This window comes from Scyliorhinus canicula, chromosome 9 (assembly GCF_902713615.1).
Source record: "Scyliorhinus canicula chromosome 9, sScyCan1.1, whole genome shotgun sequence".
Lineage (NCBI taxonomy): Eukaryota > Metazoa > Chordata > Chondrichthyes > Carcharhiniformes > Scyliorhinidae > Scyliorhinus > Scyliorhinus canicula.
The window spans coordinates 60,644,924-60,658,701 of NC_052154.1; the positions used below are offsets into that span (position 1 = coordinate 60,644,924).

Sequence of the window (13,778 nt, forward strand, 5' to 3'; positions counted from 1 at the left end):
GTTTGAGAAAGGTCCTGAACAAGTATACTACAATGATAATTAAGGTAGCCTATGAAATTTTTCCAGCAGAATGTTAGGGGATAAAATGTGCATCAAACAAATTGCATTACGCTAGTTTCCAAGGGCATAGCTGAGTTTTATAGACTGTATAACTAGTAACCATGTATGACTAAATCAGATCAGAAAACTCCACTGTGACCCCTACCCGTTATTAACAGACCTTTCAAAAGAGTGGTCGCTTGCCCTAACAGAAGTTGGTCAGGAAAATGGTAGTGATTAACCATTGTAAATGATGTCCAGATATCCATATGTGGTAGCTCTTTCATCTGTGGCTGCAGTTATTGATGCCCTTCTATTCACTTGAGTTGGTAGGGTTTGTAGAAGAGGTTTTGTCTGATGAAGCTGCTTACTTTATAGAATCCCTACAGTGCAGAAGGAGTGCAAGGGCACCCCAACCAGCCTCTCGCCCTATCCCTGCAACTCCAGAACCCCACCTAACCCACACAACTGGATACTGAGCGGTAATTTAGCATGGCCAATCCACCAAACCTGCATATCTTCTGGAGTGTGGGAGGAAACAGGAGCACTCTGAGCAGACACTGGGAGAACGTGAAAACTCCACATAGACAGCCACCCATTGAACCTGGGTCCCTGGCACTGTGAGGCAGCAGTGTCAACCATTGTGCCATCCCTCACCTATGTCCTACCTAATCAATTAATCATACCAATAGAGTAATATCAAATCATTTCAATCCACCCATACCAATTTCAAGTAGATATCGCATCAACACAAAATCCTAGGTAATAATTTGCTGGGGCCTGAAAAGTACATTTTCTGCATTTTAGGTGGACCCTTGCATCACAAACTAACACATCATTAAGGTAAACCATCACCGTGGGAATTCCTTGGAAATGATTTTCCATTGTCTGCTGAACGATAGTGTTTCAGCCCGCAATGCTGAACAGCAGCCTGGTGTACTGGAAGAGGCTTTTATGGGTATTTATTGTAGCAAACTTCTGAAACTCCGCATCCACCTCTAGTTGCATGTAGGCATGCCTGCAGTCCAGTTTTGAATAGGTGAGGCCCCCTGCCAGCTTGCCGTAGAAGTCCTGGATTCGGGACATTGGATACCTACCGACTTGGCCGCCTGAATTATGGTCAGCTTAAAGTCCCCACAAATCCTTGTCGAACAATCCGGTTTATGGACAAAGACCAGCAGCGCTGCCCATTCTGAAAACTGGACACGCTTGATTATATTCCGCTCTTCCAGTCTCTAGCTCTGCTTAAACCTTCTGATGCAGTTTGGCACTGGTCTGGCTCTTAAGAACTTGGGTGTCAAATCAGGATTGATATGCATCTTGGCTTTTATGCCCTTAATTCAGCCAAGTTTCTTGTGGAAAAAGCCTTTGTACCTCCTTAAGACATTATGGAGGAAGCCATTGGATATTTTGAAGATTTACGGGCAGTTGAGCCTAATCTTCTGTAACTAGTCTCTTCCCAACAAACTAGGACTATGTCCTTCTGTCACAACCAAAGGCAGATTGGCGTCCTGCCCTTTATAGGCTACTGGGATATTGGTTCTTCCAAGGATCTTCAAAATTCCAGTGTATGTTGAAAGCTTGGCTGTAGTACTCTTCAGGCCTTATGACAACATTCCTGCACAAAGATATTAGAAAGCCTGCTCACTCACTAACGTTACCAAAGCCCCAGTGTTGATTTCCACTTTAAGGGGTTTTCTTAAGGAGCTTAAGAAAATTTCAATCGGAGCCATCTTATTCAGTTGGATTGTATTCAACTGATAAATTGCATGCTCTCCTTCACAACTGCTCCTCACTATATTTAGTGGCGATGTGGACAGTGCTGCTGTTTTTATTTTTTTTGCATTGGTGCGATTTGGTGTTGGAATGTACGGTTGCATGGGAAGTACGCAAATTCCTGAATGTGACAGGTTTTTTGGGAATGGCCTCCCCTTGGGCCCGTACCTCTTGATATCTATGCTTCTATCTCAGATTTAAAATTAACAACTGATCTAGCTGATTGTGAGAGTTCCAAACCTCAACCATCCTTTGCGTGAAGAAGTGTTTTCTAACATCTCTCCTGAACAGTCTAGCCCTAATTTTTAGACTAATAATAATCTTTATTATTGCCACAAGTAACACTGCAATGAAGTTAATGTGAAAATCTCCTCGTCGCCACACTCCGTCTCCTAGTTTTAGAATCTCCAACCTGATCTTTATCTACACTGTTGATCTTTCCTGTTAATACCTTAATATCTTGAATACTTCGATCAGATCACCCCCTTAACCTTCTAAATTCGAGCGAAAACAGGCCTAATTTGTGTAATCTCCACTCATAACTTAATTCCTGTAGTCCAGGTATCATTTTAGTAGACCTAAATTGCATAGCCTCCAAGGTCAAAATATCCTTCCTAAGGTGTGTTGACCATAACTGATCACAGTATTCCTGGGGTCTAACCAGGTTTTGTATAGCTGCAGCATAACTTCTGTGTCTTTATACTCCAAACCTCCTAGATATAAATGATAGCATTCCATATTTTTTTTGCATTGGTGCGCTTTGGTGTTGGAATGTACGGTTGCATGGGAAGTACGCAAATTCCTGAATGTGACAGGTTTTTTGGGAATGGCCTCCCCTACAACAATAACAGTCAATCTTTGGACTCTGTTTGCCACCTTACGTCTTCACACTCCTTGGGTTCCGGCATGGTCCTGAGTACTGGTTCTGCGCTGATCCCACCGCGGACCTCATGACCATATTGCCCCAAACTTGGTTAATCTTCCCAGGAGTTTCTTTTGGATATTGAGGTTATGGATTCTACAAACCAGCCGATTGTACTACATGCCACTAAGCATGGTCCTGAATTCACAGTGCTCAGCAAGCTAGTGAAGTCTGGCTATGAAGGCTGGGACAAACTCTTCATGGTCCCTCACTGCAAAGTTAAAATTATAATGTTGGGAGGATAGTAGAGGGCTTTGGGTTGAAATGTTCTTTAACCAATTTTACTCTCTGGTCAAACGTTTTCGAGTAGGGTGCCCCCAAGAGCATAAGGTTCCGAATAAAATTATTCCGTTTGAGACCCGCAAACTGTCAGAAGTGCTTTTCCTGCACAGATCATGAGTAGCATACAACAGATAAATTTGAGTTCTGCTCACTGCCACCAAGTCAAAGGTCGTGGTCAGTCTTTAGCGACTGATGCGTGCGTGTGAAATTCCAATAATACAGGTGGGGAATGCATTAAATCAAAGTTCCTCTTTCTGCTGCTTTAGCAGAGAAGTGTTATCTTCAACACGGGTCAGGAAATACAATCTATACCAAAATCTGCCACTTGCCCGTTTCTCTAAGGACTGGTTCTGAAAATGGGGTATTTGCTCTTTTAACCATTTAAATAACATATATGCCCAGGCTTTATTTCCAGTTATAATAACTTTTATTTTTAACTAACCAAAGAATAGCCATTCTAAAGAATCAGATTCTTCCATCTTTGTTTTGACAAGGCTAACAGCACAAATATCTGAAAAAAGCAAGTAACTGTGAGTGAACAAGAAACTGGTAGGAGCCAACAGTATTTCCACAATAACTAATCTCCAAGGCAATTTAAAACCTGTCAAAGAACTACTCAGCTAACTGGGAGCCAGGAAAACTTGAAGTCACTGAGCTAATGAATTATTTGCAAATGAACGTGTGCAGTCTCCAGCTTCAGGCGGCATCATCCAGGAGCTCATGATGTGTGTTGTGTGTTTTGAAATTGAACAGATGCTGTTGTGATAAACACTGTTAATTCAATTATTTAATACTGCACAGTTTTAGTTCATAAAAGTTTATGTGTTGTCACATTTCAAAGCATTTCACATACTATAAATTACTTGAATGTGTTAGAGACAAATATGAAAACATTTTACCTGCCTTATCAACGTGGTCCCTCGCCTGAGGTGTGGTGATCCTCAGATTAAAACACCACTAGTCAGCTCTCCCCTCAAAAGGGGGGAGCCTGTGGTCATCTGGGACTATGGCGACTTTACCTTTACTAAGATCCAAAACCGTAATGAATAACTTGCATTTTTATGGTGCTTAGGACATCCCAAAGTGCTTTAGAATCAATGAAATACTTGGAAGTGCATTCACTATTGAAATTAAGGAATTTTTAGGGGAGTCAAGGACCAGGGAGCATCATCTAAAAATTAGAACCTGGGGCGGGATTCTCCGACCCCCCCCCCCCATCGAGTCGAAGAATCGCCGGGGGCCGGCGTGAATCCCACCCCCGCCGTCTCCCGAAGTCTCTGGCACCAGAGATTCGGTGGGGGCAGGAATCGCGTCGCGCCTGTCGCCCCCCCCCCCGGCGATTCTCCGGCCCGCAATGGGCCGAAGTCATGCCGGTCCCGCCAGCGGGAATCAAACCACCTACCTTACCGGCGGGACCAGGAGGCGCGGGCGGGCTCCGGGGTCCTGGGGGGGGGGGGTGGTCAGCGATCGGAGCCCACCGATTGGCAGGCGGGCCTGTGCCGTGGGGGCACTCTTTTCCTTCCGCGTTCGCCATAGTCTTCACGATGGCGGACGTGGAAGTGACCCCCTCCCCTGCGCATGCGTGGGGATGACGTCAGCAGCCGCTGGCGCTCCGGCGCATGCGTGGACTTCCGCCGGCCAGTGAAGTCCCTTCGGCCCCGGCTGGCATGGCGTCATAGGCCGTTCCGGCCGGCGGGGCGCCAACCACTCCGGCGCAGGCCTCGCCCCTTAAGGTTATGGCTTGGCCCCTAAAGGTGAGGAGAATTCCACACCTTTGCGGCCCGATGCCGAAGTGGTTCACGCCACTCCATCCCACCGAGACCACCCGCCCCGCCGGGTAGGGGAGAATCCCGGCCCTGATCTTTCCAGAGTGAAATTAAGAAAAGCCATTACACACAGAAGGGTGGTAGAGGTTTGGAGCTCTTTTCCACTAACAGCATTTGATGCCAGGTCAATATCAATGCTAGATCAGTTGTTAAGTTTAAATCTGAGACTGAGATAGAAGATGCAGTAAAAAAAAAGGGAGTAACAGACTGGTTAAGATCCTCCAGCTTGGTGTACATTTGTGATGAAAGCGCATTAGCGTGACATTACCAGTCCGCAGAAGGCATGTCTATGGTGATTGCTTTTTGTGTGTTTAAGTGTGGTTCACTTTCACAAAAGCTTTTGCCTGTTGTTTCGTTTTACTAATTATAAAACTGTGGTGTCTAGGAAATTGCTTTGGGTATAGTGGCTTTAAGACTAATGAAGGAGCAATTGATTATTGAGAATATCGATAATACTTCTAACTCTGATTCTGTGCAACGCCAAACACTCCATGGCCCAGATTTTCTGAGGAACAGAAAACATTGGAATGTCATTCTGTATGAATATTCCCCAGCACTGCTCCACATTTCTTCTGGGAACTTCCAAGCCTGGTAGAGTCGGGGAAAGGAAGGACAACATTCCCTGTTCACAGCATTAGCTGCCATATGGTAAGTTCAAAGGTTTAGTTTGAGATTTGTGAATGGGCGAGTGGATGAATGAGTGAATAGATATAGTGGGTAGGGAGAGTGAGGTAGCTGGTAAGGTGACAGTCTGGTTGGGTTTGGTTGGATTGTTCAGGTTTGGGGAGTTAGTCGTCGGAGAAGGGGGGGAGGGTGCAGTGGGAAATTGGGGCAAGGGTTAGTGGGGGAGTTGGTCAGTGTGAGTGATTAGGGGTGTCAATTCTGTCGCTACCCAAGAGTTAGACTAGGTTTTAGTCTGGCTAAATTCTCCTGGGTAACTATTCGCCTAAGCGCATTGGAACTGTCCGAAGTCTTGGACTCTAGCTGAGAGTCTGAGACAGTCGTGGTGGGACCCAGGAGTAGGGGAATTGCACACCGGAAGTTGAAATCTCCTGGCCAATTCCCATGTAGGTCTTTAATGATCTGGAGACAATATTGGGGTCTTTATGTCCACACAAATACAGAAGATTAATATTACTACGTGACTACATCTTTTAATAAAGGAGTAATGGGAATTATCTCTGACACTCAGTTTGAGTTCCACCGGGATCACTCGGCTCCTGACTCATTACAGCCTTGGCTCAAACATGGACAAATGAGCTGAACTCCAGTGGTGAGGTGAGAGTGACTGCCCTTGATATCAAGGCAGCATTTAACCGAGTGTGGCAACATGGATCCCTGGCAAAACTGGAGTCAATGGTTGAAGGCATACCTAGCACAAAGGAAGATGGGTGTGATTGTTAGAGGTCAATCATCTCAATCCGTGAGCCATCACTGCCAGTGCTCCTGAGAGTAGTGGCCCAAGCCCAACCTTTTGCAACTTCTTCATCAATAACCCCTCCCCCCGCATCAGAAGTGGGGTGTTCACTGATGATTCAGCACCTTTCCTGAATCCTTGGATACATGAGTAGTCCATGTTAAAATACCACAAAAACCTGAGCACTATCCAGGCTTGGGCTGACAAGTGCCAAGTGACATTTGTGTCGCACAAATGCTGGCAATGACTGACTCCAACAAGAGAGAATCTCAATCATTGCCCCTTTACATTCAATGGCATGACCATTGCTAAGTCCCCCACAATCAACATCCTGTGGGTTGCCATTGAACTAAACTAGCCATATAAATACTGTCGCTATAAGAGAAAGTCAGAGGCTAGAAGTCCTGCGGAGAATAAATCATCTCCTGACTCCTCAAAGCCTGTCGACCATCTACAAGGCACAAGTCAGGAGTGTGATGAAATACGCTCCACTTTCCTAGATGCATTCAGCTTCAGTCGCACTGAAGAAGTTCAACGCTATCCAGGCCAAAGCAGTCCTCTTGATCGGCACATCATCCACAAACATTCACTCACTCTACCACTGACATACAGTAGCAACAGTGTGTACCATCTAAAATATGCACTGCAGGAACTCATCAAGGCTCCTTCGACACAATCTTTCAAACCCACGAGCACTGCCATCTAGAAGGACAAAGGCAGTAGACCCGTGGGTATTCCACCAGCTGGAAGGTCATTTCCAAACCCCACACCATCCAGTCTTGGAAATATATCGCAGTTCTTCACTGTTTCTGAGCCAAAATCCTGGAACTTCCTCCCTAACAGCACTGTGGATGAACCTACACTACATGGACTACAGTGGTTCAAGGGAAATTAAGGATGGACAATAAATGCTGACCTCGCCAGCTGATGTCCCATGAATGAATAATAAAAAAAGAAAAAGGAGTCACTGAAAATCTATTATTTTGATCCCCCCCCCCCCTGGTTCCTAGGACAGTACTAAAACTTTGCAGTTTATGTTTGCTCGCAGGGAAGTGCCCCCAAGCATCTGCAGGATTCTGACCATTTCCATTACTGTCCAGAGGCTGAATTTCCAGTTTGTAATCTGAGATACATGGTAACCGAAGAGCAGTGACAAGAACAGAAATGTCATTTATTGTATATTTAGTACGGGCTGATCTATGTTGGTCAAACATGCATAAGAGAATCTTAAGCATGTACAGGGCCACCACAAAAGCTAGACCCACATCAAGGCCGGCACAGTAGCACAGTGATTAGCACTGTTGCTTCACAGCTCCAGGGTCCCATGTTCGATTCCTGCCTTGGGTCACTGTCTGTGGAGTCTGCACGTTCTCCCTGTGTCTGCGTGGGTTTCCTCCGGGTGCTCCGGTTTCCTCCCACAGTCCAAAGTTGTACAGGTTAGGTGGATTGGCCATGATAAATTGCCCTTGGTGTCCAACAATGTTGGGTAGGGTTACGGGGATAGGGTGGAGATGAGGGTTTAAGTAGGGTGCTCTTTCGAAGGGCCGGTGTGGACTTGATGGGCTGAATGGCCTCCTTCCGCACTGTAAATTCTACAAATTTTCTATGAAACCAGGATTTTTTGCTCCCATTTATGTTGGGATGGTTCAGCGATGATAGTGGAAAATATCACAAGAAGGTCCCAGTCCTAAAAAGGTTCCTCATTTTAATAAATTAACGCATAATAATCGGGCCTATATGCTGGAATCATACCCCCATGTCACAAATTCCATCCACGGCAGTGTAATGTCAGAATGGCGTGAAGCACAACTGGTCTCGGAAATTCTGCACCTGGCAAGTACTACTCCCAGGGGAGCTCGGAAGTGAATGCAGCGCTTGGGGGAGAGGGTTGTGCCACCCTGATGCGGGGGGGGGTGCACCTGGGTGAAGATTGTTTCTTGAGTTTCTAGCTGTGCATTCGGATGGCCTTTTATAATACCGCTCAGACCATTGAGTCACTGATTTAATAGCTTGGCGGACGAATCACAGGCCACCCGCCAGCAATACTTTGTGGAACACATGACTGCAATTTTTTGTTCTGCATCCCATACTATATGGCAGAAAAAACACCATTGCCATCGGCGGCCTTAACGTTGCTTTTCATGCCCGGCATCAGCCTTTGCCCACATCATTTCAGAAAGTTCAGGATGCCTTGATTCTACTTTCAGTGTATTAAGTTATGGGCCTTCTAGGCAGGACAGTACAAAGTGCACTTTATGTACAGTGGAAATTATGCTCAGTTGGATTTACACACCATGTCTACCGAACAAGCATGTCAAAATCCTTTTCCTACAATGAGACAATCGATCTTTGTCTCATCTTCATCCCAGAGAAAGGTGAGTTTATCAATGTCCTGGCCAAGTGAGGGATTGGGACAAGAAAGGATATGTGGGTGTAGAGTAATGCAGGGAAGTGATCAGAGCTGGCTTTATCTAATTGAGACAAGAGCGAGACCAGATGCGATGGTAAGGTCACAGGGGATGCCTGCCAATGTGGAGTTGAGGAGTTTATATAGGACCAGATTTCATATTAGATGTAGATGAGATCACTCTGAACAGTTTAATAATATACACAGAGGCATAATGCAAGAAAATTGTTGCTGGATTTCACCCTATTGCTAGATGACTTGAGGTGCAGAGGAACGTTCTGTAGGAGGTGGTATTGAATAAATAATTTAATCCAGCAGGCCAACATACATACCATTTGAAGCGCAGTATTACAGATCACAGAGGTACATAATAAGAGCACAACATAGGAACAGGAATAGGCCGTTCAGCCCCTCAAGCCTGCCTCGCCATTTAATGAGATCATGGCTGATCTGTGCCCTTGGGCCCGTACCTCTTGATATCTATGCTTCTATCTCAGATTTAAAATTAACAACTGATCTAGCTGATTGTGAGAGTTCCAAACCTCAACCATCCTTTGCGTGAAGAAGTGTTTTCTAACATCTCTCCTGAACAGTCTAGCCCTAATTTTTAGACTAATAATAATCTTTATTATTGCCACAAGTAACACTGCAATGAAGTTAATGTGAAAATCCCCTCGTCGCCACACTCCGTCTCCTAGTTTTAGAATCTCCAACCTGATCTTTATCTACACTGTTGATCTTTCCTGTTAATACCTTAATATCTTGAATACTTCGATCAGATCACCCCCTTAACCTTCTAAATTCGAGCGAAAACAGGCCTAATTTGTGTAATCTCCACTCATAACTTAATTCCTGTAGTCCAGGTATCATTTTAGTAGACCTAAATTGCATAGCCTCCAAGGTCAAAATATCCTTCCTAAGGTGTGTTGACCATAACTGATCACAGTATTCCTGGGGTCTAACCAGGTTTTGTATAGCTGCAGCATAACTTCTGTGTCTTTATACTCCAAACCTCCTAGATATAAATGATAGCATTCCATAGCCTTTTTGATTATTTTCTGCATTTGTTCGTGGCATTTTAAGGATCTATGCACCTGAATCCCCAAATCTCTTTGGACATTCACTGGACTTAACCTTTTTCCATTTAGTAAGTACTCTTCTCTATTCTTTTTTGGCCTAAAGTCGACAGGCGTACAGGAGCTGCTGGTCTGGACAACAATCTCTGTTTATTGTTGAAGATTTGGTCCATAAGGACAAGAGCACATTATTCTGTCAGTATTATCAATAACAAAATAATTTGACACTGATACTGGCTGAAACCTGCTGCCCTCTGTACACAGAGCGATTTTTCAGAAATTGGACTGCCAGGTATCTCTGAACTTAAGTCTTGGCTAGTGCCATTTAACACAGAAGAAGCCTGTTGCAATCTGCGTTTGTCAAACCATCAGGTTTTTATGCGATTACAGTTGCAGCTTTCAGAGTAAAGACTGCCTCTGCTATATGTCACTATTTGGAATTCTGTTTTGGCAAGCTGGCGATTGCATCTCAGCTACAATGATGAAATTGCATGAACATGTGAAGAACATTTTGTGCATGTCACCAACGTACTTGGGTGTCAGAATGGTATATGGAAGCTGTACTTGTACACCAGAGTTTTACATTAAGAGTTTCTACTCAATTGAGGAATTTGGTTGATAGCAAACTGCTATTGCAAACGAGGTTGCAAAGAAAATGATCATATTTCCTGTAAACCATAATTTTAAAATGCACTTGTCTTTTTAGCAAAATCATTTGGTGCACAGAATGTTACATTTATTTTAGTTTGGAAGCATAAGCTGCTTTAGAAAGTTTCTTTGTTTCAAATCTGGGCTTGTTTAGTTTTTAGGAAAGTAGTTAGATCTCAGTGTCAAATATTTAATTTCCAAAAGAACAATGCTGGAATTCTTGTTCCTTTCACCGTACCTATTCTGTATACTTCCAGAAGTCATTGGCAACTAAGGACAAAGTCTAAGAGTCATTTACCAGAATTTCAGGCAATTCACTGAGGTTTGCAGCTCAGGCTTTGGGAGGAGTTCAGATTAGAGTAATTTCCTTCCAGAGGAAGTGACCACACAGTGTTGGTATGCAATCTGAGCAACGGAGTTCTTTCTGTTCAGCTCGGTAAAAAGAGCAGAGCCAGACTAGGCTGTGAAAAATGCATCAGTTTACTGTAGTCCCAGTAAAAGACCAGAACAAATCGGATTATGATAGCTTGGAAGGAGTGACCTTGGTTGATTACAGAGAAGCTGGACATTGTTCAGGAGACCCAAATGATACAGTGAGCTCCGACGGTAAATTGTGAAAACTTGAATCTCTTTTCAGCTGCTTCTCTGTTCTGCCAACTTGTCTTGCCGTCCCCTCCCCATCCCACAAGTCTCCCAGACTGTCTACAAGCTGCGTTTTGATAAATTAACAAAATAGATATCCAGAGTTGCATACCTTCTTTCTTCTTTCATGGTTGTTTCTTTGTTACCTATAATTTTGGAAGTGTGCTGAATGTAATTTCACAGTATTCAACAATCTTCTTTTATGCAGTCTGTGCTAACTGTGGGAATGATGCAAGGGTTAATTCAAGGGAGATCATGACTAGCTTCTTTCTAATGTAAGTGGAATGTGAAACAATAATATGAGCTAGAATCAGTCTTTAAGTTAATCAAGTAGTGATTTGTTTTGTACAATATGTCCCTTGTGTGGGTTAAGCTTTATATGCAAACAGTACAAACAAGTTTATGGTGTTATACATAGAGAAAAGGTTACTCACATTCTTCAAACATGAAGCAGAATAAATTATTTTTTGTTCAGAAACTAATGGCGTATGGATGTTGGTTAAAACTCTATTCCCTCCTTATGACAAAAGTACACAGTATTTTAGCCAGGCAAATCATGTGCACAATGGGTGCAATTGGTTTACAGGAAAAGCATTGTTGCTGTATATAAATTAAGCAGATTGGGTTGAGATCCGTTACGATGCGAGGTTTATTTCTTGTGAACTACATGTCTTTAGTCTATATACAGTAACTATAATGAATGTTTATTTAAAAAAAACATTTGTGGCTGAGCTTAAATATTTTCACTGTGAAGAGATGTAAGCTTTATCTTTGGTTTATGTACTGAAAGACTACTTTTGGTTATACAAGTGCTTGTTGCATTTGCAAATTTGATAGTGATATCTGTTTTCATGTAATGCTAATACATCAGAAATTGAAATACGTGGGCAGATGTGAAAAATTACAAATTCTTGTTTGCTGTAGATACTGTTAGGAAAGCAAAGGTTGTTTGAATGCATTTATATTTGTATTGGTAAACATTTGAAATAAAGTGGTTTCTGTGCCTGGAAGGGTAAAATCTAAAGTTAGATTCATGCTGGACAGAGGTGTTTTTAGGTGTGTGGGAGTTAATTTCATTTCTAACTGTGATTCTATTATGCTTAATGAGGGTTACTCTGTGATGGATAAATAGTAGTATCAGTGTTTGCTTAGCAACTGGAGGCTTTGTAAGGTAAAAAGCTTGTTTTAGCTGCATATATTACAATTGGGGATGTGCACATCTCTCAACTCTGCCAGGAGAAGCTGGACAGGTCAAGGGAGTTACAAAGGTGCAGGCTTCCTCAGGAACAAGTTACTGCCCAGATAACCACGGAATTGGGACAGAAAGAATGTCATAAGATAAAGAGAACTAAGGTATTGTTCAGAAGAATTCAAGGAAGAGTAAACAAAGTCTTCTGAGTTAACAAGACAATCACAGCGCCTAGATTTAAAGTGGCATAGACTTCAGAGGTACATCAAATGGTTTGATGCCAATGGTTTACTAGAGTCTGGGAATTGAGAGTCAGAGGAATTGTAAAATGTTTGTACAACTGTCAAGACAAAGAAATCCTAAAAGGGTTGTTGTAAAACCTGGATTGGATTCGCTGTTAAAAGTCAAGCAGAAGCTTTGTAAAACCTAGACTTGATTTTGAAATGCAAGGTTTTCTTGTGAACAAAGATTTTAAAGCGTGTTTTTGCAAGTGGAAGTTTGAAACTTATGTGACAATCATCTGGGGTATTCTGAGAAGAAATCCACAGATACTAACTTGGATTCAGACTGGAGTGCGTGTATTGACCACAATCATCTTGTGTGTTTAAAAGGGACTTTATGTTAATGAGATCATTGTATCTTAAGATGTACTTTGTAATTCATGTTAATCTTAAAATCTGTGTCTAATTTTTAAGCGAAGGGGGAGTAAAGGAGTATTGTATTATAATCCCATTTGACCATGTTTAATGCTTCTTCTTGTTTAAAACAAATTAGCGGTCCTGTGACTCTGTTCCTCCACGGTTCATTAAAAAAAAAGCAAACATTATGGTCCTTTGAGCCAGAGTTCCATTCTGGAGTTTTCCCGTCCATGACATCAGCTGGGTTTGTAACAATGCATCCTCTTATTCTAGTGACGTTACTCATTCTTGTATCTTGAGCAGACTAATATTGACCCAATATCTACTTGTTTACTAGAGAGATCCGGTAGAGTCATTATATAATCCCCTTGTGACTCAAGCTAGGCATCATACCCAGATCTTAATCATAATCAGTCTGATTAGTTGGAGATCCCCAAGATGCACTACAGGACCCCTCGGAATTCCCATTGCAATGACTCCATGAGAATTGGCCAGAACGTTTTGGGCAATTCCCCTGGTCACTGTGTTAGAGTTGGCAACTTTGGATAGTTCTGACTTACTTACCTGGATAGTTACTGGGGAAGAAGAAGGAAATCGCACAGGAGTTGAATAGATATTTTGCATCCGTCTTCACTGTAGAGGATACTACAAGCATCCCAGAAATAGTAAAACAAAAATGGGAAGGAATTAAATACAGTCATCATCACACAAGAATTAATTTTAGGCAAACTAATGGGGTTAAAATCTGGCTTGTGCCCTATATTACAATTTCGGACCAGACCTCAACAGTGGCTAGGATACTGGTCCGAAACCGCAATATTTTAGTTTATTTGAAAGACTTCAGAAAGAATGATTCGCTCGAGGGTGATTGCATGAAGAAATAGAGCTTGGTTATTTTTAAAACAAAACTTTATTA

The 13,778-nt window shown here is 42.8% G+C and overlaps 1 protein-coding gene across 2 annotated transcripts in view; it reads left to right on the forward strand.

Moving 5' to 3' along the window:
- slc12a4 (solute carrier family 12 member 4) overlaps nt 1–13,778 on the forward strand; it is a 216,504-nt gene that overhangs the window by 38,128 nt on the left and 164,598 nt on the right. Inside the window, exon 1 of one of the 2 annotated variants that reach the window (XM_038806750.1) lies at nt 10,797–10,999. The exons of the other annotated variant lie outside the window; for it this stretch is intronic. Coding sequence (XP_038662678.1) covers nt 10,864–10,999 — 136 coding nt within the window. The 5' untranslated portion in view covers nt 10,797–10,863. Of the gene's footprint in view, nt 1–10,796; nt 11,000–13,778 lie in introns of those variants that run through there. 2 annotated transcript variants of the gene reach the window in all.